General features: G+C 44.3%; 2 protein-coding genes across 2 annotated transcripts in view; one reads left to right on the top strand and one right to left on the bottom strand.

The window, feature by feature from the left end:
• The first annotated feature begins 1,631 nt into the window (after window positions 1-1,631).
• ADIRF (adipogenesis regulatory factor) lies at window positions 1,632-4,855 on the top strand. The gene is made up of 3 exons (XM_009972686.3): window positions 1,632-1,749; window positions 3,427-3,489; window positions 4,337-4,855. Exons 1-3 carry the CDS (start codon window positions 1,689-1,691, stop codon window positions 4,441-4,443), a joined length of 231 nt encoding a protein of 76 aa, XP_009970988.2. The 5' UTR covers window positions 1,632-1,688; the 3' UTR covers window positions 4,444-4,855.
• Window positions 4,856-18,654: 13,799 nt separating this feature from the next.
• The window catches only part of GLUD1 (glutamate dehydrogenase 1), a 30,888-nt gene continuing 27,384 nt past the window's right edge, over window positions 18,655-22,158 (bottom strand). Inside the window, exons 12-13 of the mRNA XM_032994140.2 lie at window positions 20,696-20,758; window positions 18,655-20,040 (exon numbers count right to left, since the gene is read on the bottom strand). Of these exons, the coding sequence (XP_032850031.2) occupies window positions 19,921-20,040; window positions 20,696-20,758 (183 nt within the window). The 3' untranslated portion in view covers window positions 18,655-19,920. The remainder of the gene's footprint in view (window positions 20,041-20,695; window positions 20,759-22,158) is intronic.

Here is a 22,158-nt window from a genome sequence, read left to right as displayed (position 1 = left end):
GGCTTCTCTCAAGCCGAGACAAGCTGCTGGGTGGGTGCTGGGGAGCCACTTCCTTGCTCTCACAAACACTCTGCACAAAGTTAATCGAGGTGGCAGCGACCTGGCTGAAGAAGCTGAGAATGACTGAAATCTGCCTGTCTGTTATGGTTTTGTTGTTGCCAGGTTCTCGGGTTTGGGCGAGAACGATAAATAGGCCTATGTAAGTGGTGGTGTCCAAAAAATGCCAGAGGCCCAAAATACTGGGTGTCTTTTATCTGAGTTCTTACAAATCCAAATAAGGAAATCGTTCCAAAAAATAAATCAGCAAGGAATTGAAAAAGATAGCTGATGTGAATATATAATTAAAATGCTAATTGACCTGTTGAGGGGGAAAGAGAATTGCTGTTTGAAATAATAAATGAGCGGTGCAAGCGGTGCAGAAGTTTAAAAGAGCTCTCTGAAATGACAGGCTGAATAGGAGCAGCAGAGGAATGCCTTTAACCTTGTTTGCTGCGACTCTTCCTCACTAGGGTACTAATGAAGTACTAAACTAATGAGCACTGTCACTTCCCACCCTAGTTTATCCATGGCATCTTGTTCTCATTTCTCAGCAAAAAAGATTTCCTCAGGAAGATGAATATAAGTGTGAACATCTGAACTGAGGTGCTTTGTATAGGGGAAAATGGTGATGAGGCATCCAAGCCCCACAAAGCCAGCAAGCCTTTTAGCCCCCAATTCTGCCAATAGTTTATTTGTACAAAGTTTCTTTGTACTGGGGATTGGTGGGAGAAAACATAAATTCCAAAGGCTAGTGGAAACCTGTGAAATAGCAGAGGTTAAAGACAGAAACTTTTATTAATGTAGTGATGCTACGTGAGGAAATTATTTTAAACATTATTTCTGCACTAACAAAATTCGTACCACGCAGCCACACTAGGAAAAGGTGGTTTGGCTAATTTGGCTTCTTTTTCTCCCTTCCCCTGAGAACTGCTAGTGCTGGCACTGGTTACCTGCCTAACCAGGGCCTTGAGTGATGATGGGCTTTTGCCATCCAACTTGAGCAGGCAACTGGAAAGATGACTAGATTTGCAGTTTCTTACAAAAATACACATATATGACAACTCTCATCATCTAACTGTATCCCACCTGACAAGAAAAGGGGATTGTGATTAAAACTGCTAAAAGCTGGATGTAGTTTTGGCTGGTTTCTGTTCTCAGGAGGTTCAGCTCAGGGTGTGAAGGAAGGAGAAAGAATCCAGCCTGGTGGGGATGAAAGTTGGCCATGCCCAGGCACTGCTACTTCAGTAGTTTTCCAGCACTCTTTATAAAGCTCAGCTCAGTGGTTTTTCTCTGTCTGTGATCGTGGAACTGTTTTTTTTGTGGTTTTGATTAAAAAAAAAAAAAAACAAACAAACAAAAAACAATCTTACAAACAAAGACAGTGTGATGAAGCAGAAATCTCTACCTGGGCACACCCTCTCATCGAGGAGGGTAAATAAATAGCTTTTCTGTGTGCATTTTCAGTTCTCATTCTTCACATTCAAACTCCTCCCATTGTACCAGTCACCCCCAAAAGCATCAGCAGGTCTCCTGGCACATATATAAAACCAGGACAGGCCAGGACACCCCTCACATAGTGTACTACTATACATCACTAAGTGCTTAATTTTGTTGAAGCAAAGGAGTGTTAGAAGGTGTCAGAAGCCACAATGTCAGGTAAAAACTTCCAGGGACTGAAGGAACAGGCTGAAGGTGCAGCAAAAAATGCCGGTAAGAAAGATTAAATATAGTTGTATATTTGGCGGGGGGGGCGCTTAGCTGCTGCTTTCTCTTAGAGAAACCACAATCTGAAGTTACACTACTAACTTCATCGGTGCAAACAGGACACAGTTTCCCCTTTTTTCTCCAGTTCCTGGGGGCCAAGGTTTGGCCATTGCCCGCAGAAGGCCCCAGGCTGGCCCCGGCTCTCAGTGCCGTGTGGGCAGCCGCCTCCACCCACCCACAGCTCCCTCAGCAGCTGCTGAGCATCGGCCAACTTTTATCACTCCCTAAACAGGTCTTTACACTGAGTGTTTTTAGAGCAGTGAAGCCTTTTTTGGTAGTAATAACCTTTTGTGTTTAGCATTTACATGGCTCAGGACGGTCTTTTCTCATGCTCTGCAGTGGTTTTTAAACTGCTCTCCTTTTAAGAAGTTGGAGTTAACCTTTCATTAATGTTTGCTAATTGGCCTGACTATCAACACCTTCTGGTAATAACTATATCGATTGCAATGAACTGTTTGTAGTAAGTAGTACAAGTACGTTTCTGTTGCATTCTTCCCCAGCAGTGACCACCAGACCTTGCAAGGTTTAAAAGGAACTGTGCACAGATTTCTGTCATAGTTATGCTCGCGTTGTAGGGCCAAGCTCTGTGTTATTGTTAGTGCTGTGCATTGAAAACCAACTTTTCAATGCAAAGTATAATAGCTTTTTCTTTAAATGAAGAACTGCAATATGTGTATAGCTTATTCAAGCAGTTTATAGTATTTTCCTTACAGTGTTCGTGTGCAGCTCATTCCTATCAGGGTATAATTTGTATCAGATACAGTCCTGGATTCTGATCCTGCAAACACGTTGTTGTATTGCTGAAATATGTGAGTAACCTCACTGCTTTCTTCAGAGTTACAGTAAGTTTCCACACACCTGGGAACAAGTGTGTAGTAGACCCAGAAACACGACAGTATGCCTTTCTGAAAAACAAAATAGTCATTGCTACATCCTGAATATATTCATTCCTTTGAGGGGTCACTACTCCTTCTAGCAAAAGTGGTAAGATGGCTATCAGTCTTTCATAAACTATCAGACATCTTACAATTATATGGCATCTCACTTTTTAAATGCTTTATATTCTGGAGTTGATCTGTTACGTTTCTAGCTTCTGCTCCTCTTCTTCTTCTATTTATATCTTGTTTGTAAAATCACCCTTTTCCTGTCCCGCTCTAAGACGTTTGCTTCTATTTTGGAAAAGGCACTACTCCCAAACAGCTCACAGAGAAAATGCATGCTGGATGGCCAAGTTTCTCCAATCAGAATAAGCTAGAAAAATCAATAAAAGCAAGTGTAGTGTAAAATAAGCAACTTGCAGCTGAACGTCATCATTCCAACTCACTGTTAATCTTTGCTTCTTTATCTCCTTTTTATGTTATCTTCTTATCTGTCATCGATTTGCTCAGCTGACCGTAGGTGCTAGGTGAACGCTAATCTCATACCAAGCTGCTCTGGCAACACAAGTAGTTCCCAGGGTTCCCACGAGCAAAGCCCACGGCCTCAGCCTGCTCTGTACCAGCCTTATCTCTTGTCAGGGACATAACCTTCTGAGGACATGCAGAAACCCCAACTGACATAGGGAATTCCTATGAGCATAAATGTGAACAGCCGGAAATGAAGTTTTTTTGTCCTTAATTACAGAAAGCACACTGGGACGGGTTACTCAGGATGCAGTCAACCAGATTACAGATGCAAGCCAGAAAGGTAGGAGCAACGACATTCAAATCAAGAAGCAATGGAGCAGCTTGAGACAAACCAGCAGTGGGCAGCACTCATTCCCCTCTGTCCCACGGGTGTTCTCAGCCTTGAAAGTCCTTGGTTCCAGTGACAATTTTTGGCCTTTTATAAATCTCATGGGAAAGGATTTCAGGATCCGTTCCTTAGTAGCTTCAGACGTTTACTGGCAGACAATACTAGACACTCCCCTGGCCACTGAGTCTCACACACGGCATTCAGATTTTGGCTTCCTTTTTAGAAAACTTGTGGGAATGGCCTGGACAAAACTTTGTTTTTCTTTCTTGAGGATTAAGTAACCTGTAATACATCTTGCTCCCCCCAGCCCGGAGGAGTCTGTCCATGCCCAGCCCTGAGCTGGCTCCCAGTGCCTGCTGAGGCAGCAGCTGGGGTCAAACATTAATGATCTTGCACCTGGAAAGGTGCCATCAGGAAAGCATTGGCCTGTCACTCTGCGGATTGGGAACAAGTTAAACTAAAAACTAATCTCAATTCTCACTTAATTTTAATAATTTTCTAAGAACAAGGGGAGAACCAGCAACTTTGGCATCTGAAATGTTTCATGAAAGCCAAAATGCATTGGTAATACCTCCTTAGAGCAGACACCCTCTACAGCTCCCTGGATGTGACGAGAAGGGCGGGCTTGGGCACTTGTTGGTATTAGATGGGGAGGCAGAAAAATTGGCAAAATCTTTTTTAAAGATATATCCCTATATATTTACAGTCTAATAATTTTCACACTTCCCCCTTCCATCATAAATATTGAACCATGTTGCATTTTTCTAGCCTTCTGCTTACCTTTTTCCCCCTCTTGCAGCTATTGACAAGGCTTCCAAGATGGCGCAAGATGGAGTAGAAAAAGCAAGCGAACAAGCTGCAGAAGCAATGTCTGGCCTTGGGAAAAAATGTGGATTTAAGAAATGATGCTAATCTAAGCAAACAGTATCGCATGTAAAAAGCTCTCTTTGGTCTGCAATTCCCTACTCCTTTGTGTAGAAAAATGAAAGTTGTTTGATACCTGAATAATTTCTCTTCAAATAGAAAATTTTAAGGCAGAAGGCCCCCCTCATCCTTCATATGAGAATAATACATCTTTTAGCACAACTGCTCACAATCTTCAGCATGGCTCATAAGGCTTCAGCAATGCTATTGCCCTACTCTTACAACAGCGCAATGATTATTGCCACATTTGCTGAGTGTATTTACAAAACCAGTGAAACTGTTCATACTCCAGGACACCCAAACAATTGTATGATGAAACTGATTTTCCTTCCAGTAAGCAAAAGTTAAGCTGGAGTTATATTTCTTGTCAATTGTTTGTTTGTTCCCATCTACTGTACTTTCAGATTAACATAAATAAAAGGTATTGTCAGATCTCCACCCCCCAGAAATATATCACCTTGTTGTGTACTCTCATTATTTTACTGGCGCTTTCAGCGCAGGTTCGCACAATGTCTTGCAAATGTCTTTTGCTCTTTGATTCAGAGCCCAGGGAGGTCAGTGACCATCCTGTAAGGGAGGTGAGAACTGAGTCATTCTGCGGTTTGGCAGACAGACGTATGGAAACGAACAGCGCCGCACCGCAGAGGAGCCCCTTGGTCTCTGCGAGCGAACGGGAGTCGCGGTGTCCACCCCTCCATCCTTTTTCTTACGTATCTGTTGCCGGCTTGAATTTTTTGCTACCATTATCCATAACGCATCTCCTGCGAAATCTCCTGGGGCCAGACGTCAGACGCTTTCTCCCGGTGCCCACTTGCAGCACTGCTGCTAGAAGCGGCCGGTAGCCCTGAGGCGAGGGATGGCCCCAGGGCGTGCCCGGCTCACCTCCCTAAGGACACCGGAGCCGCAGGGGCTGTGCGGCGCTTCGAGGCAGCCCTGGACGTGCTGCGCAGAGCCAGCGGTGCTCAGGGACGGAGCCGGTGCGAGAGAGGCAAGGGGGCAATCTTCTCTCCTTGGAGGTGGAAATACTTGTTTTAGATTGCTGCTCGCTGGGCAATCGGAGGCTGCTGCAGCCAGACAGGGTGCCCACTTAGTGCTGCCTCTGTCAACAGAAGGCACTAATACCTACTTATTCACAATAAGTGCTCTTACCTTGGCCTCTAGGTGTTTCACATTGCTAGGCAATATTTCCTTTCTTTCTTTTTTATTTTTTTCTTCTTTTTTTTTTGTTTTTCCTCCTGCTTTGAAGCCTTACCAGCCTGATTTCAGTAAAAAGCTAGTCTGGGCCTTACAAAAGAAAACCAAAGAATAACCCAAAGCATCTGGATTTACAGTAATAGGGCAAACGAGGCCAGCTCGAGATACCGCTGTCTCAGACCTGTTGACTGAGAGCTGTGGTTGACCAGGGGTTTTTGAAAGCCGATCTTTGGGAATGCAGTCCTGGGAGAAACAGACTCCCTTCTGAACCCCAAAACCACTACAAACTGCACAAGGACTACACGGACTGAAAAGCCTTTAGAGGAACCTATAAGTAATAGACCATCTGTGAGTAAACATAGTCCAGGACTTTGCACAGAGTGCCCCAATGCAATGTCCGCTGTCATTTAAAGCTTTAAAAGCCTAAATATTTACCCAAGTACAACCTCACAGAGAAAGTGTTAGACTATTGCACTCTCAGTTACTGGGCAACCCTCAATAGTACTCAATTATTTAGTACTTTCCATGGTTACCTCCATGAGGTAAAATCTTCAGAGAATGAGCCCTTTAGGCTTGGTGTTTCAGACACCAGTGCTGCGTTTGTGGGTGATAGCGGTCCACACACCAGTGTCCATCACACCTCTTTTTTTTCTGCAAACCATTTCTTAGTTCATATTACAAAAACAAAAACAAAAACAAAAAAAAAAAAAAAGAAAGAAAAAAAAGAAAAAGTGAACAGTTGTAACTTTTTTTGCCAGTAAAACCTGTTACCCTCTTACATGACTGGTTCTACTCCTGTTGCTTTGTGCACGAGGAACACAGCTCTGACTCCTGGTGTGTGGTTTTTATGGTCCCTTATTTCAATCGCAGGTGACATCTTCAGCGTAACTACACCGGCTGTCGCTGCTCGCTGCTCTGGCAGGGTTGGCAGGGTGGGGACTGGGCTGCCTGGCTGGAGGGACCGCGGGAGGTCACCCACTGAGCCAAGAGAGGAGCAGTGCCCTTTTCCATCCGGCTCTGGAGCACCAGGAGGCAGCTCCCAATGCCCAGTCCCTGGCACAGGGATGTGACACAGATCCCAGGAGCCTGGTCAGAGTATTTCACATCACTTGTCCTGAGGGCGGAAGCTGTGCCACAGGCACCCGTGAGTCTGAGTCACTTGCTGGCAAGTGGTTGTAGGTCTAAACTTCAGTTCTTTGCTCCACATATAAGGTCACCACCTTATTCACAGTGCTCTTTGGCCTTAGAGTACTTGGGGCTGTTCCTAGTGCACTGTACAGGGAGCCCTGTCCTGACCCAGGATGGGGCCTTCCATTCCCACCTAAAGACTCCAGATGTTGTGTAAAAGCAAAATGGACATCCTCAGTGCTCCTACCAGTGCATGTGTCATCAACCCTAGAGACATGTGAAGTTATCCAACACCTGAGTTCTCAAATTTCCTAAAATTTGCTTCTGGGTGTGTCCTCAGCTGCCTGAGCCATTAAATGCTGAGCAAGGGGATTCATGTGCCAGCCTGGCCGGGCCGCCCGGTGCAAGCACCACCTGCCCCGTGCCCCACTCCAACGCCCCGGAGACCTTCCCAGGGCAGCTAGGGGCACAAGCAGCTGCCCCATCTCCCCTTCACAGCTCAGCAGGGCAGGGGCTCAGGGGGCGCGGTTTTTACCAGACTGCTCGATATCCACCTTCGGGAGCTTTGCCCATGAAAACATGAATCCTCATCTCAGGTGAATGCTTTGATTAACGGTCTATGGGTTATCAAGAATCCAGGCTTTCTGAAACTTGTCCTTGCAGACCTAGTTATTCATCACGGGGCAAAAATGCAAAGGTGATTCTTTTTGGTAAATCCCTGCTGCCTCTCCCCCACTCCTGTCCCCTTTACCAGGTTCCCATGCAGTCTCCGGCCCTGGCGGGGCCCAGCCCATGTCCCTGTGCAGCACTGCTGGGCTCCGGGCCGGGCTGAGCTCTGCAGCCCCCACACCTGTGGGGCCAACAGCCCCAGTGAGATTTGAACCAGCCGTTTTCAGTTTGCTTATAAGTCTTGCCTTAATAGATACTTCTCCTGCTTTGTGTCAGCCCCTCAGCCACTACCACAGCAGGACACACACACACACACACACACACACACGATGCCTGTTTAGTTTCTCTTTTGCCTTCAGATAGGAAATTACCAGAAATGTCATGCAAAGAAACCATTTTTATGCATAGCTCCTTGTTCCAATTTAGTAACAGTTCTGAGGTTTATTTTTTTCCTTTCTTTACAGCCCCCAGACCTAGCCCAGGCACCTGTGAGCACCCTTTGAGCATTTTTAGTCCTAACTTTTAATTTTAAAAGCTGGGGAGTGGGGCCTGTGTAAAAGCTGGACAACAGAGAGCACAGCTGTGGAGCACAGCAGGCTGACCTGCTGCTTGTGCAGAAAGGCACGTCGTGGTAAACATTAACCGACACTGTCATAAAGAAAGCTCTTCTTACTGCTCTTCTGTTGGCCTTGGCATGAGCAACCCGCCAGGGCCTGTGTCAACTCATCCTGCCTCAGTTTCCCCTGTGTCCTTCTCTCACACCTTGTTGCTTCAGCTGCCGTTTCATTTCCTGTGTCTAACTCAGGCAGCACTTACGACATATGGTCTCCTTTCTCCTTTAGGACTAACCCTCCAGTTTTTTACTTCTTTTCACAAATCACCCTTTTTGCAGTTAATCAGGTTCTTACTTCCCCCTGTGGCACACCCCGCCTCCCTGACCCAGAGCCCACAGGCTTGGCCCTCCAGGAGCAGCCCCTGGGGGGCTGGGGGGCTGCTGCAGCGGGGTCTCCTGGCACAGGGGGACCTGGGGCTGAGCAGCAGGACGTGGATGGGACATGGGCAGGACACAGGCAGGACACGGGTGGCTACTATGGGAAGCTGGCAGGTGCCAGGAAGGAGCCACAGGTGAGGTGGTGCTTGGGCTCGTGGGGTGCGAACGTGGAAACAGCTCGCTAATTTGTGAGGATACTGTGGAGAAACTGCTTGCCCTGGGATGGGGAAGCACATCTGTGAAAAGAAACTCACCTTCCTAAATGTAAGATCGAGAAACCTAAAGATGAATAAGCTGTTGCTGGGTTGGATGCTATTCTCCACATGCCACTGATATGGGGGTGGAGCTGCTGTGAAGGCCGCATGCTTCGCCTGAATGATCCCATTTCACCAGGACCTGAAAAAATGTCAGACGACCCCCTCTCAGCCTCTCTCCTCCCCCAAGAGCAGCAGCAGCAGCAACCAGCAACAATAGGACAGGCAACCTGGGGAGCCTTAGCAAGCTGGGCCACTCTCTGCACAGTTTCCCTCATACTCCCAAGCAACCATGATTGCTGGATTAACGATACTGGAGGTTATATGCCAGCCGCTCCCTGGAGTCTCCAATTATCAATGTTGTCTGGCCCCTTTTTGGAGCTGCCAGCACTGTCTGCTTCCAGAGCCCATGGCAGCAGCGGGTTCACTGGGGTTTGCTGCCCGCAGCACAAAGATGACCTTTCTTTCATATTTTAAATTCAACTACCAACAGCACAGATTACCCCCTCACCTGAAACCCCCCAAGGTTTGCCAGATAAGGGCCCTGCTGCAGGCAGGGCTGGGGTGGAGGGGTCGTTTCCCAAAACTTGCCCACACCTGGGCTGTGGCTGCTCAGCTGTGCCCGGGTGGGGGCCGGGGAGGCCACAAAGGGGCTGCAGGAGAGGCCTGAGGGAGATCCTGGCTGTGGACGTGGTGGGCAGGTAAGAGCGACGGCCGCGTGCTTTGAGGGAGGCAGGCTGTTGGTGAGGTGGCTGCTGTGGCTTTTCCCCCAGCACTGAGATCTCTGCCCCCACCCTGGGGGCTGCGTGTCAGTGGGATGTGACCCTGTGGGGGAGGCCAAGGTGGATCGGGATGGGCAGTGGTGTTCAGCCCGGCCGGGGCGTGAGTGTCCCGCAGCCTGTGCTCGTGCCGAAGGACGCCAGGTTTTGTGCCTACTCTCCAGCTCTGTGTTTTGGCTGGTGCTGGCTGGTGGCTGAGTTTAGGAAGTGCATGTGCTTGGGTCTCGGAAGCTTTAATCTGTGTTTTCAGCAAGCTGACCGGGCGTTGCTGGCTCTGAGCAGTGGCGCGGTGGGCAGGTCAGTGTACGGAGGTGAGCCCTGAGGGAGCCCCCTGCTCTCGTTAGCCCCGGTGCGCTAACTAGGAAAGCTCCCTGGGATGTGCCACGGTGCTGGGGGTAGCTGAGGAGAGGAGACCTAGCAGTAGGAGTGCGGAGGGGCAGCTTGCGTCCTAGAAAGGTGCAGTGCTGTGCTCCTGCACCGTCTGTGCTTGTGTGGAGGTGGGAGATGCTGTTACTGAGACGTGTGTTGCTGCGATGACGAATGGCAAAAGCTATTACACTGCGTGCAACCTAAGGTCAGTTTAAATGCATATGTAATGAAAATCCTGGTGCCTGCAGAGAACTACATCTCTTCACTGGTCTCCTATGGCTTTAGTCTATATGTTGTAATAGAAAATATATCCTTCTTATATTTGAAAACTGGTGTTTTTTCATCCTGTATGTTTTGCTCCTGTGAGGCAAACATCACCTTCACCTGTTTGTAGGGAGTGTTGCAATAGCACGTAGTCTCTCTGGTGTTACAATTCAATATGTACCTGCAGTGCATTGGTGTAATGTAATTAGGATTGTTTCTGTAATTTTATTTCTACAGTCATGTTTATTGGGAAGTCAAACCATCATTGCTGGTGCTGTACCAATCTACTCTCCTGGAAGTCACTCATGAGCTAGTGATATGGCTTTTTAAAAAAAGAGCTGTATTTGCAATACTGCAGTGTGGGAGAGAAGGAACCACTCTTCACTTTTTCAAGTAGGATAGGATGAAGAGGGGTATCTTTAGTGTCTCATGATAATGTAAACAGTCGTCTCGCCAAATACACTAGCCTGTTGCTGACTGAGTCTCACTGTCTTCACACATCTCTCCCTGTCAGTAACTGCAGCAGCAGCAGAGCAGGACTAGGAAATTGCTGTTTCCTGCAAGTAAGGCTAGCCATGGGTAATTGAGGATGTTACAGGGAACAATAAGTGCATTTTACCATTCAGCTGCTTTGCAATGAATTTTCATGGGTCAAATGCTGCTCTGCGTCATCTGAAGTATTTGGGAGGTTTTTGGGGGGGGGTTTCTTGTATCATAGGTCAGTTGTGAACTTTGTCAATACCCTGTGACTTGACATCAAGGAAAACATTATTTTAAAACCAAAATTGTAACTGTCCTTCTTCTGTTTTTTTGTGAGCATCCCCTGGTAGAATTTGCTTTCAGATATGGTAATCCCTTCCCTGCTGTCAAAAGATAAAATGATGCAGAGAAGCCTCTCCCCACCCTCAGAAAACCCTCTGTATCCTATTTAATCGATATAAGGTAGGACTTTGTAGTCAGTAAGAAACTGCAATGCTTGGAAGAAAGCAGGACTTTGGCTGTAATTCTGGAAGGGACATTGTAGAGGAACTGTTGTTCATGAAGTAACATGCCTGGGATCAAGAGGCATGCTGCAGTGCTAACTGTAGGCAGAAGATCAGTTTGATGCATAAACCCCTTGTTCTGAGGTAGGCTATGCTTTTCCCCAACTTTTCAGCATCCATTATTCAATCAACAGAGTGAAGGTTTCTGTGCACAGTGTGAAAGGGTGCAAAAGTAGTTCATTCTGCTGGAAAGGAGATGAACATAGAAAAAAACCTAAGCCTAGTTGTTTGGGGTGAGAGCAGCTCCATCCTGGCTGGCTGGAGGCATACAGGTGTCCTGCGAGAGGGGACGGGGTGCGTGGCAGCCGGGCTCCCGCCATCCTGCCCGCAGGCTGGCCCCATGCTGTGTCCCACCCCGCCGGCTCGGGGTCGAGGGGGCAGCTCAGCTTTCTGTCGCTTGGGGCGGGTGGTGTGAGCCTGGCGTTGCAGCGCGGCAGGGCCAGGCCCCTGGTAAGGGCAGGCAGAGGCTGCGGGGCTGCACCCCACCGGCCCTGGCCTGTTGCCCCCGGCGGCGCTGCCTCCTGCGAGGGTTTGCTGTGGGGACGGAGGGGAACAACATAAACCACCTCTCTTTGCTCTCCTGAGCCAGGCATAGGAAACAAGGGGTTAAAATATTAATTATTACACCATGAAATTATTAGCTTTGCCTAACACAATAAAGATTTCATCAGATACTTTAAAAAGTAGGGTTAGCTCCTCCCATTTCTTTTTATAACCATGAATTTTAAGGCTCACTGGGGAGAAAAAAAATGTGGGCAAGCATCATCTGAAACTGAATACTTTCCTATGTAAGGCTTTGAAATGCCAAAGTTGATTTAAGCAATTCTTCGGCTAAGTGTTTTGCTATGCAATGTTTTTCTGCCCGGTTCACAACAGGCTGTGCCTGCCTGTCTCTCCCCCTGCGGCATGGGCTCGGGAGCCTTTGGTCGGGACAGCTGTGGCATGCACGCTGTTTACCAACTCCTCAATATGGAAAAACAAAGCTTTCGTTCCTGGGCTATGGAAAACTTCTGCTGATTAATTCACACCCTCTCTCTGGGGAGGAAAACATAACAAACACTAATGTCTTTTCACCCTTTTATGCCTTGTATATTAATCACCCAACGAGGACTCATGGCTGTTCCCTGTTCTAGTTTGCATTTGTCCTGTAACTACTGGGAGGAGTCCTGCTTTGTCTATAAAAAGCTGCGCTATGCCAAACATCATAACAGAATCGAATTTAGGGATTCGTTCACCCATCCTCTGTGAGGAGAGAGGACCGAGTGCAGCCATGTTTGGGATTGGGAGGAAGCTTGCTGAGGAAGCCACGCAACAAGCTGAAAGTGCTGCACAAGTGGCAGGTAAATACAAATTGCTGCTTTCCCTCCTCCTCCTGTGCCTTTGGTGTTTAAACTATGTGCCCTGCTCCCCCTCCTTCAGCTGGGAGCAAATCTGTCTCTCGGGCATGATCTCTATAGATGCTGTCCTCAGGGGTGGGGTCAGTATGTCCTGTAGTCTCCAAACCCTCTAACAGTATAGTAAATGAAGGATTGATATTAACTACTGGTTTCCCACAACTTTTCCCACTCCAGCTTTTACTGTGTGGGTGTCTAAATGAAGTGCTGAAGAGAGGACAGCAGAAAGCCAAGAGGCGGGGCAAGGCTGTTTATTTAGGGCTTTGTTTCCTAACATGAACAGCCATGATAAATAAAAGTTCTGCAGTAGTGTGGTGGATTAGTTTCCTGAAGCTCTGAGGTCTCTGAGCTGCCTGGTGCTGCACAAATATGTGCAGTTAAGTCAGCTATGCCCTGTGGCCAGTGTTCCAGCCCTGCCGATATGGCAGCCACTCAGCCCCCCAGACCCCCCCCTCCCCTAAAGCACAAGTGCAGCTGCAGGGGCTCAGGGCACCTGAGTCAAGTTTACTCCTGCAGAGGCAGGAAGAATCAGCCTGGAATTGAAATAATGTGCTGCTTAGATGAGCCATTGTTAGTGAAGCTTTAACACAGAGATCTGCACTGCCGTGATTCCTGAAATGCTTGTCCTTAATATAACATGTGGAGACTGTTTCATATTTCTTTACGTGATGTTTACCTAAAACTTTCAAAAGCAAGTATTTTATCCATGACTTCAAATGCAGTAGAAATACTACTTGCAGGTTATGTGCCCAGTGGAGCAGATGGAAAGCTTATTTACCATCTATCCCTGTTTCAGTTTGCTAGGAAGGTGAAAGATGCATAATCCCATACCAGCTGCCTCCTTTTACAAAGAATTTAGGTTTATACTTAAATCAACTATTTTTGTGCTGAAGTATGAAAGAAAAACACCTGGACGTGGGCAACGGGATGGTAATCATCTATTTTTGTTTTCAAATGAAGATTTCTTTCTGCTTTTGCTGTACAGCAGCCCTAGAAATACACATTTTGTGGAGGTTCTTTGACGTTCTTAACTTCTTTAACAGTGGGGAAACATCTACTGTTTCCTATGCTGGAAGACTGATACGGATATTTTGGAAGTGGTATTTGTCATCCCGAAGAACTGAGTAGTAATCTGAATGTTCAGCTGATTGAACTAAGTGTTTAGGAGTCAACAATAAGAGCAAAGTTTCAGTCCCTAGCACTTGAAGCTGAACCAGTTTTTCAGATACCAGCAGTCTGAAGCCCTCTGCCTGACCCCTGCACACGTCTTCCCAGCAAGTCCTGTGCTGCAGCACGGTTCTTCCAGCTGCCCTTGAATCCTGGAACAATGGGAGGTCTCAGGCACTGGCTTGACTTTGGCCACTTACTTCTGTGCCATCAGCTTGTACCTTAACGACGGGCAGTAAATACCCTGCATGTGATGCTGAACTCATGCCACATCGCTGTCAGTACAGCACCAACTCCTGGAAGTATTAGAGAGGTACCCTCTAAATCCCCATTTAAATGAAAATAAAGGGGGATTTTTATGCCAGTTTTTAACTAAAACAAGACTGTACAACTGGTGGTTCTGCTACTATTAGTTACCTTTTCTCTGAACTATTTCTGTTGTGCCTGCATGTGCCCTGAATGCACAGTCCTGTGAGCCATTGCTAAGTACAGAGTGGCACAACTGGGCTTTGCAAGTATCTAAAAATAGCACCTACCCCATGGTTCCCGAGAGGAGCCACGAACTCGCCTGTGATTTAAGATTGCTACAGGAAGTATTTTTCTTACCAGCATCTTATGAGTGGTGAACATCATTCACATTAGGAAACTGCAGCAAAAGATGACGCATGATGGCAATTAGCGCATCTTTTAAGCAGTAGAAAGTGTCCTACCAACCCAAGGTGAAATAGGCCACTGGATTTTACAAGATGCTTAATGAAACAACTGCTGTTGAAGGGGCATTCAATCCAAGCCTGAGACCTTTGAAGTTTCAGACACTCCCAGTCCACTTAAATGCCCTTCCTCCACTCCCTACTTCTGCCTCCTGCCATGTCCACCAGGAATCTGGCTTGCTCAGTCAGACCCTGCTTCGTTGTCTGTTGTGCAGAACACATCAATGTTTTTTAAAGTATAATGTGGAGCCAGGGGAATAAAAGAAATACAGGTTCAACTGAAGACCATTTGCCCCAAACCTTTGAATTTCGTGACCAAGACTTCCCTGATCATAACTATTGGAGTCTGATCATCCAAATATTCATCACTCTTCTAGGCTGCAGCTCTTCCACTTTAAGACAATACATTCTCCTGCTCTTCATGTCCCAATAAGTCTCCTTTATTGAACATGTTCATGCCTTTAAAACTAGTCTGGTTTCTTAGCTAATACCTCTATCTACAAGGAAAAGTATTAGATTAATCAGTAAATTTCGATGTTCTACTCTTGCAGCATGCCAGTTTAGACAGTGAGCATTAAGTTTTATGCAGCTGGTGAGAGAATGTTTACCAGCCAAACTGCCCAAGCCTGCTCTTGGCAGATCCTACACAGGCTTAGTAAAAGGGAGAGTTTGTTGCACCCGATGCTCTACTAGGGTTTGTTTCCCTGACACTGTAGGTGACACACATTGTAATGTCCATAATCTTCATTTGTACCAAGACAGATGGAGAGTGTGGAGAACTACAGGCAGAGTCCTAATAGCACCTCTCCCACTAGAATAGGGTGCCTGTCTTTATGGAATAATTTTCATCTTCTAGCCCCAAAATGTTTAGGGAACCTGTCTAAAATGCAATTACTGAATTTATGGAAAGGGTAAAGACTGCTTAATAGACACTACTTTCTCTCCCAATTCCAGTAAACACAGTGGGCCAGACAGTGCAGCAAGCAGTGGAACAGGCTAAGGATGCTGGTCAGAAAGGTACAGTAGTGTTTCTGTTCATTTCAACAGTGTCATGTTGGTGAAATCCCAGATAGGTCCCCCAACCCTGCTTTGCTCCTTCTCCCGCACGTGGTGGGAAAGGGGAAGGTATCACAGTCATGCTACAGTTACCTTTGTTTTTCTGTTTTAAAAGCTCTTGATGAAGTCTGCAAAGTTGCTGAAACCGGTGAAAAAGCTGTAAAAAATGTGGCGAATCAAGCAACATCGTGGGGTAAAAGCTTTGGACAATGAAAATGTACCACCACTGAAATTTTTGTAAACAAGGTTCTACAACATGTCTACTACACTGTCTTAAATAAAGAAAATAGCTATACTCTACCTGGCTTGCATGTATTCATTTGGAATCCTTTTGTTACACCTACTAAAAAATCATTTACAATCACTGATTTAGAAAGACTGGATTACTTTGCAGAGCAGACAGCTAAAGCTGTGCTGTGCTAGTAACGCAAACACCGACTGTTTTATGAGGTAAGGGATGGCTCAGAGTGGGCACAGTGTAAAGTCTAGGATGTGAGTTGGTCTCTTCCATTTTGTCAGTGTAAGTCATGATGGTGTGTGTGCAAGTCTCAAGCTGAGCACCCAACAGCCATTTCAAGACCAGGTAAGTACCAGTGGGCTTCTGTGACTGTGCTTGTGCTTCTGGTCCTAACTGTAAAATAGCAGTTAGTTACTGTGCTGCTGAAGATGTGTATTTAAGGTATACGTAACCACTGTACAACAGCACTGTGATACTCAATGCTAACAGCAGAATGATACATTACTGCCAGCAGAGCACTTTGCCTGCCACTAACTGCCTAACACTGCCTGAGCTGGATCACTGGTACAATTTCAGCAGTTCTGCAAAGGAGAGTATTGATGAGTATGCAACATGCTATGGCAGTGGAATCATTTATCACATTTGGAGGGTTCCTGTCAAACAGAGATGGACAGTAATCAAGGAGGAGCTAAAAGAATGAGAATTAAGCAAGTCTGGGCTATTAAAAAAAACCTCAAAACAAAACAGACGATCAACATCTGAAAAACCCAAAACCAACAACAACACAAACAAAACCCCCAAAAATCTCCAAAACCCCCTAAAATAAAACCAACTGAACAAGAGGAAAAAACCCAAACCAAAAACCACAACCACCCTATGTGCACGTGATCTTAGGCTGAGATCTTAGAATCTGATATTACAGCCTCACCAGTTACTAACAGAGTAAGTTAGAGGTCACTTGGCATCTTGAAATCACAGCAAGAATTACTGTTGCTCCACCACTTCTTCCTGATGGTGACAGTTGCCATCAATAACAGGCCTGGTACTGCTTCTTTGTTGGGATAAAAAAATAATGGTTCTACTTGCTCTTCTGTATAATAGAGGTATTCTGCATTTACTAGGTTGCAGGTGGCATGTAACCCTGCACACTCTAGTTGTCATTCTTCTGAACATTCTAGCAAGTTTCCTGGCAAATGTCTAGTGGCATGTAAGTGAATAAAAGCAGTGACAATGGTGTTAGCTGGAAGGTAAAATTTGTAAAAATTGGGGCAGGGAATGTATATGTAAGGAGGGGAGTGTTCCTTAAGAGGTTTGGTCTAACACCTAACTGGAGTTACAGGTGTAGTAAAAAACCCCTAATATTTATAATGTACACTCCAGAGAGTGATTTCTACTTTCAACTGTGGCTGGGAAAAGGCTAGAGCGGCTTTGCACCTCAGCCTCTAAAACCACATTAACTCACAGTAACTGTGTGAAATTTTACTGCTTTCTTCTCTCTGTTGCTGTTACTGGGTCTTGAGAGGTATGTGGTAGAAAAATCTGATAAGGAATATGTAATTCTAGTGTTTTCTTAATTTTCTTAACTATCTGATCATATTGGGACTGAGCACAATGCTCAGTGCCAGTGTACCCTTAATGTACAAGACCATTTCAGAGCAGACTATCACAAGAAGTCTGGATTCGCTGATGCAGTTTGGTTCTTGTGTTTAGCTACAAGCAAAGGGCAAATCAGCTGATGTGTTGTAATCTTAAATCAAACTCTAAACATCACTTCTTCAACAATCTCAACTTTTTGATTGAAAGTACCCCAAGTTCTTCCTATATTGGCCCTCACATATGCTCAGATTCATGTCGTGTGTGTCTGCAATGCTGATTCTGTTAAGAGGTCATTAACCCTTGCACTCAAGTTGGTTGAAGAGAAATCCAGTCAACCTGAAGAGTTCATCTCTGGGTTTGGTAAAATCATGCCAGGTGCTAGGTCTGCTTTCTTTCAAGATGTCCTGGAAAAAGTAGTGTTAACGTATGGGTGTACAAGAATAGAAGATGCTAATGAATTAAGGAATTCTGGTACTGGGCAGCTTTTGGTGTTTTTTTCCTTCAAAGTGGGTAGAAGATATCCCAGTTAGCTATCTATGACAGTTTTCCATATGCTCCAACATCGAAAGAGTCCCAGTTTTCAAGTCTGCACAGCCAAACTGCACTTGCTTTACTAGCTGGAGAGGAGAAGAAATGAGAGGAGGAGGGAGGCAGGATGACAGTAAATTAGCCAAGTATCTTCACTGTTACTGCACTATGCTGTCAGAAAACTGAAACTCAGCTTTTAAGATTCTTTCTCTTTTCAATAGTACAACTATTTATTTGTGAGTTTTTAGCCTCTGTGTTTTGGTAGAAGTAGGTTATAATTTGTCAGAGTCGAATTGTTAAACTCTTAGTTTCATTTTACTATCTAAAATGTTCACATAAAAACTGGACTGAAAAATACAATCTAAGATACAAATCTTGTGTTTAGAGATCCACACCTTGATCACAGTTCTCCTTTTTACAAAAATAAGTGCTAGTATATATATACACACTGTATTTAGGTGATCTGTAGTACTTCCAGAACCCTAAATCTTGGCACATATGATGAAGACCCTAATTAAAGGCATCACAGGTTTATTGCTCTGTGTTAACTACTAGACTAGCTCTTCACTTAAATTTGAGAGGATGCAGTAAAGATCTGAAATGATTTACAAAATATATCTACCTTCAAAGGTCTTGTTGATAGGCAAGTTTAAGAGACAGATCTGTATTAGTGAGCCCCTGAGGATAACTCGGAGATAGTATCTTATCAGTAGGCATGTAATGAATAAACAAGTGCACTGTGAAGATTCATAAGTTGATTGTAATTACAGAAAGATATTGCATGAAACATAAAACAGTAATACACCAGCATAGTAGGTTTGGAAAGGTCAACTTTTTTTAATAACTGCTCTTCTCTCCAGGTTATGTCATGCAGTTACAAAGTAGTTAGAAAAAAAGCATGAGTTTCTGGGAGGGACTAGTTGTCTTTTAAAAAAAAAAAAAAAAAAAAAACCAAAACCAAAAACCCGTTCATATTCATTACATAAATAACAGCTGGCACTTCAAGGGGACTCCATGGGACAAAAGCCTTACACCTTAAAATCTGTGCTTGATCCAATATTGTGTTGGGGTCCTTTTTGTTGTACTCTATGTTCAAAACTTTCAAGACCTCCTGATGACAAAGAAAAGGGCTGTGGGTGTTAAAACAGTGGATTAAGTTTACAGCAGCATTCTAGCTCCTCTGTAGTTTGGCCAATGATTTCTGGGTTCAGTTTCACTTTAGTTGTTCACTGAGACAGTATCTAATTTTCAGAAGGCCTCTGAAAGAAAAAGACTGAAAATGAATTCTAAAAAACCTAAGTATGATTCCTTACCAAATTCAGACTATCCCTTCTTTTAAAAAAAGGAAACAACCTACAGTGAGAATAGTTATGTAGATACTTGATTAAAAACATAACTAGAGTTGCTCGATAGTTTCAGTTTATAAAAATATTAGTCTGTCACCTCTACATACTTCATGGTGATAGTCAATCTAGCTTGAACAAGCAATAAAAGGCAGTCCTATAACAGCAGCACAGTTAAAGAAAAAAAATTGCCTAAAGAGAATCAGGCCTGAAGCTTTACTACAAATAAAAATTAGACTCCTATCAAAGTTAATCCCTGCTGGAGGCCCATTCTTCCTTTGACAATGCCACAGCATTGATCATACAAGGCCTTACTGAAAGTGCCGAAGCCAAAATTACATCATTAAACAAAAGTGCATGAAGTAATAATGAGCTCAGTGCTCATCTAGTACATTATCTGATCTGATGTCCAAGAGGTGGCTCAGGTGGCAAGACCACTCTTTTATACATAAAATGTACCATTTTGTTTTGTAGGCGAAATACCCAGAATGGCCCCCACAAATGCAGATGAACTGTTATCTTCAGATATGTACTTGTATACAATTTTCCTAATCCATGGATTTTTATTGTAAAAAAGACTAGTTTGGACTGAAACTAATTGAGAATAGAATCCACTATAATGTCAGAAGAAAAGAAAATTTTGTGGTTACTTGTAAACTTGTGATAAGCTTTCTGAAGAAGAGGGTACATTAACAGTGAGAGGGATGGGATACAATAAGGATCAGTAACGGACTGTTTATGTAAATGTCAGGCCAGCCTCATTGTATACTTTGAAGACTTTCTCAATTGCATTGACATAGGCAGCTGTTCTCAGGTCCAGACCCAGGTTGTACTTCATGGCAGTACGCATGATTTGCTGAAACAGAAAGGGTTATATGTGATTTCTGCAAGTTTCTCTGCAGGAACTAAACTATATTTTGCTTGGAGGATCCAAGTTAAGGATCCACTGTATAAGGAGCCACTAGATTGGTATCAGAGCTCTGATCCTTTGTGGATCAATTCTAAAATTTCTTGATTCCCCTTACAAGTAAGATCTGAAAGGGAAGAAAATCCTTCCCAGATTATTGCAGTGCTCCTTTTCAGGTCTTATATCCATGTGTATCTCAGATACAGGGAGAGACAAGATGTTTAAAGTAGTCTTTGTCCCACTAATTAAAAACACTGCATAGAGGGATTAATCTGAAACTGCTGATGGTAAGGTAAAGCGCTCCTAGGTATGCATCCCAGATGAGCCAGGTACAAGAAAACAGCTAAAAAGTTTCTAATTACTACAGTTCTACTAGAAAATACTTCCTGATTTCATGTATTAGTCTCTAACATTTACTATACTCAGCTGAAGTTGGCCATTCCAGCACAGAGCAGAAATACCCCATATTCAGTGACTTCCATTATCATGAACTGTTTATCTACTCCTTTAATTGCAAAGAAATTCTGTACAGCGCATTAAAAAACTATCACAAAGTAATCTAAGTACTTTTTCCTATAAGTATATTTACTAATGCAATATTTACCCGGGCAGAACGCTCCATTGTATAAGCCAACCCAGAATGGACAATGTCTTTCTCAGATGCACCCTGCAACAAGAAGGAATAAAATCAGAGCTTAATCCAAAACACAAAAAGGTACTAGTAGTGTATTAGGGACAATGACATTGGATTCCCATAATTACAGAAGCTTGCTTGGTCATTTTCTTCTAAGGACTGGTATAAGAATCTAAATTGCCTTTACTATGTTGCATGAAGAGCGAATTATGGTAAATTCAATTCTAAAACCTCAGATGTAAGCAATGAAGACTTTTGTATGTCTAGCTTCTAAATGTGTGATGCTAGCATTTTTTATTGATGTTGTAACTGTTGTTTTCAGCCTTTAGAATACACAGTAATTGTTAAACAAAAAAGCTCCCAAGAGTCAATAACCTATAGAAGCTACTTTCAATTGTTTTGAAGACAGTCAGATTTTAGGAAGGGCATGGATCCCCAATTCATACACTTAACATTGTATTAGCCCTGAGCAACTCCACAATAACTTTGTTCCATTAAAATTTAAATACACAGACCAATAAATAATTGAAGATAGCCTGAATTAGGATGACTATCAGCTTCAATGTTCCATCATCCTGACTGCTGTAATTTACTAATAATTTGAGACCTGGCTTCACAAAATACACGCTTACCCTCAAATACCAGTTTGGGCTGGATGTAGAAATTAGTAGGCCAGTTTCTCTGGCTTGTGTTTAGGAGATCACAGCCATCTCTTTAAGCCACAGAACCTATCTACCATGCTATTCTCTTAGCCTAACATTTGTGAAAATGCTAGAATCATACAGGATCAGGCTGAAGTCTTACTTTTATCACCTGGCAGTAGTCCAAGTTTACATGCACTTCTGCTTTCTTCCTCACAAAGCATGGTTTAATGATTTTCACAACTCACTGGAGTTTCTCCCCCAGTCATTTGACCCATCTCCTCCTGGACTTGTGTTTCAAAACCAAACTAACCGACCCTTTTAGTTTTCATACATCCTTTGGCAGAGTATTGCACACCTTCTCTGTCAGCTGTGCTAGGAACCATCCCCCATTCTTCATGCTGTGCCTCACTCTGATGGTTTTATTTGAATGCCTCTCATTCTCTTTTACCATTCCTTCCAGTGAACAATCTGTCTTTACCCACCCATTTCCCATCGCTCAATCTACAGATTACTGTCTCCACCCCAGGACTAGGTCAGGCCAATAGAACCTCAGTTAGGTCATTGTTCCATGTATGAGATGCTTCTGTATCTTTGATTATTCTTGTGATCTTGCTCTGAACCTTTTCCACATCTGTAATGTTTGCAGAGACAGAGACCTAACCTGCATGCAGTATTCAGAAGGCAGACATATGCTGGATTTATATTGTGGCATCATTAGTCAGACTTATTCTTTTCCCTTCAGAACAATTTTTAATGCTGGATTTACTTCTTGATTGCTACGGATTTCTG

The sequence above is a fragment of the Tyto alba genome, unplaced genomic scaffold (assembly GCF_018691265.1).
Source record: "Tyto alba isolate M040663 unplaced genomic scaffold, T.alba_DEE_v4.0 Super-Scaffold_1, whole genome shotgun sequence".
Taxonomy (NCBI): domain Eukaryota; kingdom Metazoa; phylum Chordata; class Aves; order Strigiformes; family Tytonidae; genus Tyto; species Tyto alba.
This window is presented reverse-complemented; position numbering and strand designations above follow the sequence as displayed.

Excerpts from the sequence above, each read along its gene's own strand:
- ADIRF (XM_009972686.3), top strand. The coding sequence starts at position 1,689 with ATGTCAGGTAAAAACTTCCAGGGACTGAAGGAACAGGCTGAAGGTGCA. Across the intron at positions 1,750-3,426 it reads AGGTGCAGCAAAAAATGCCG|AAAGCACACTGGGACGGGTT; the intron begins GTAAGAAAGATT and ends CCTTAATTACAG. Across the intron at positions 3,490-4,336 it reads TACAGATGCAAGCCAGAAAG|CTATTGACAAGGCTTCCAAG; the intron begins GTAGGAGCAACG and ends CCCCTCTTGCAG.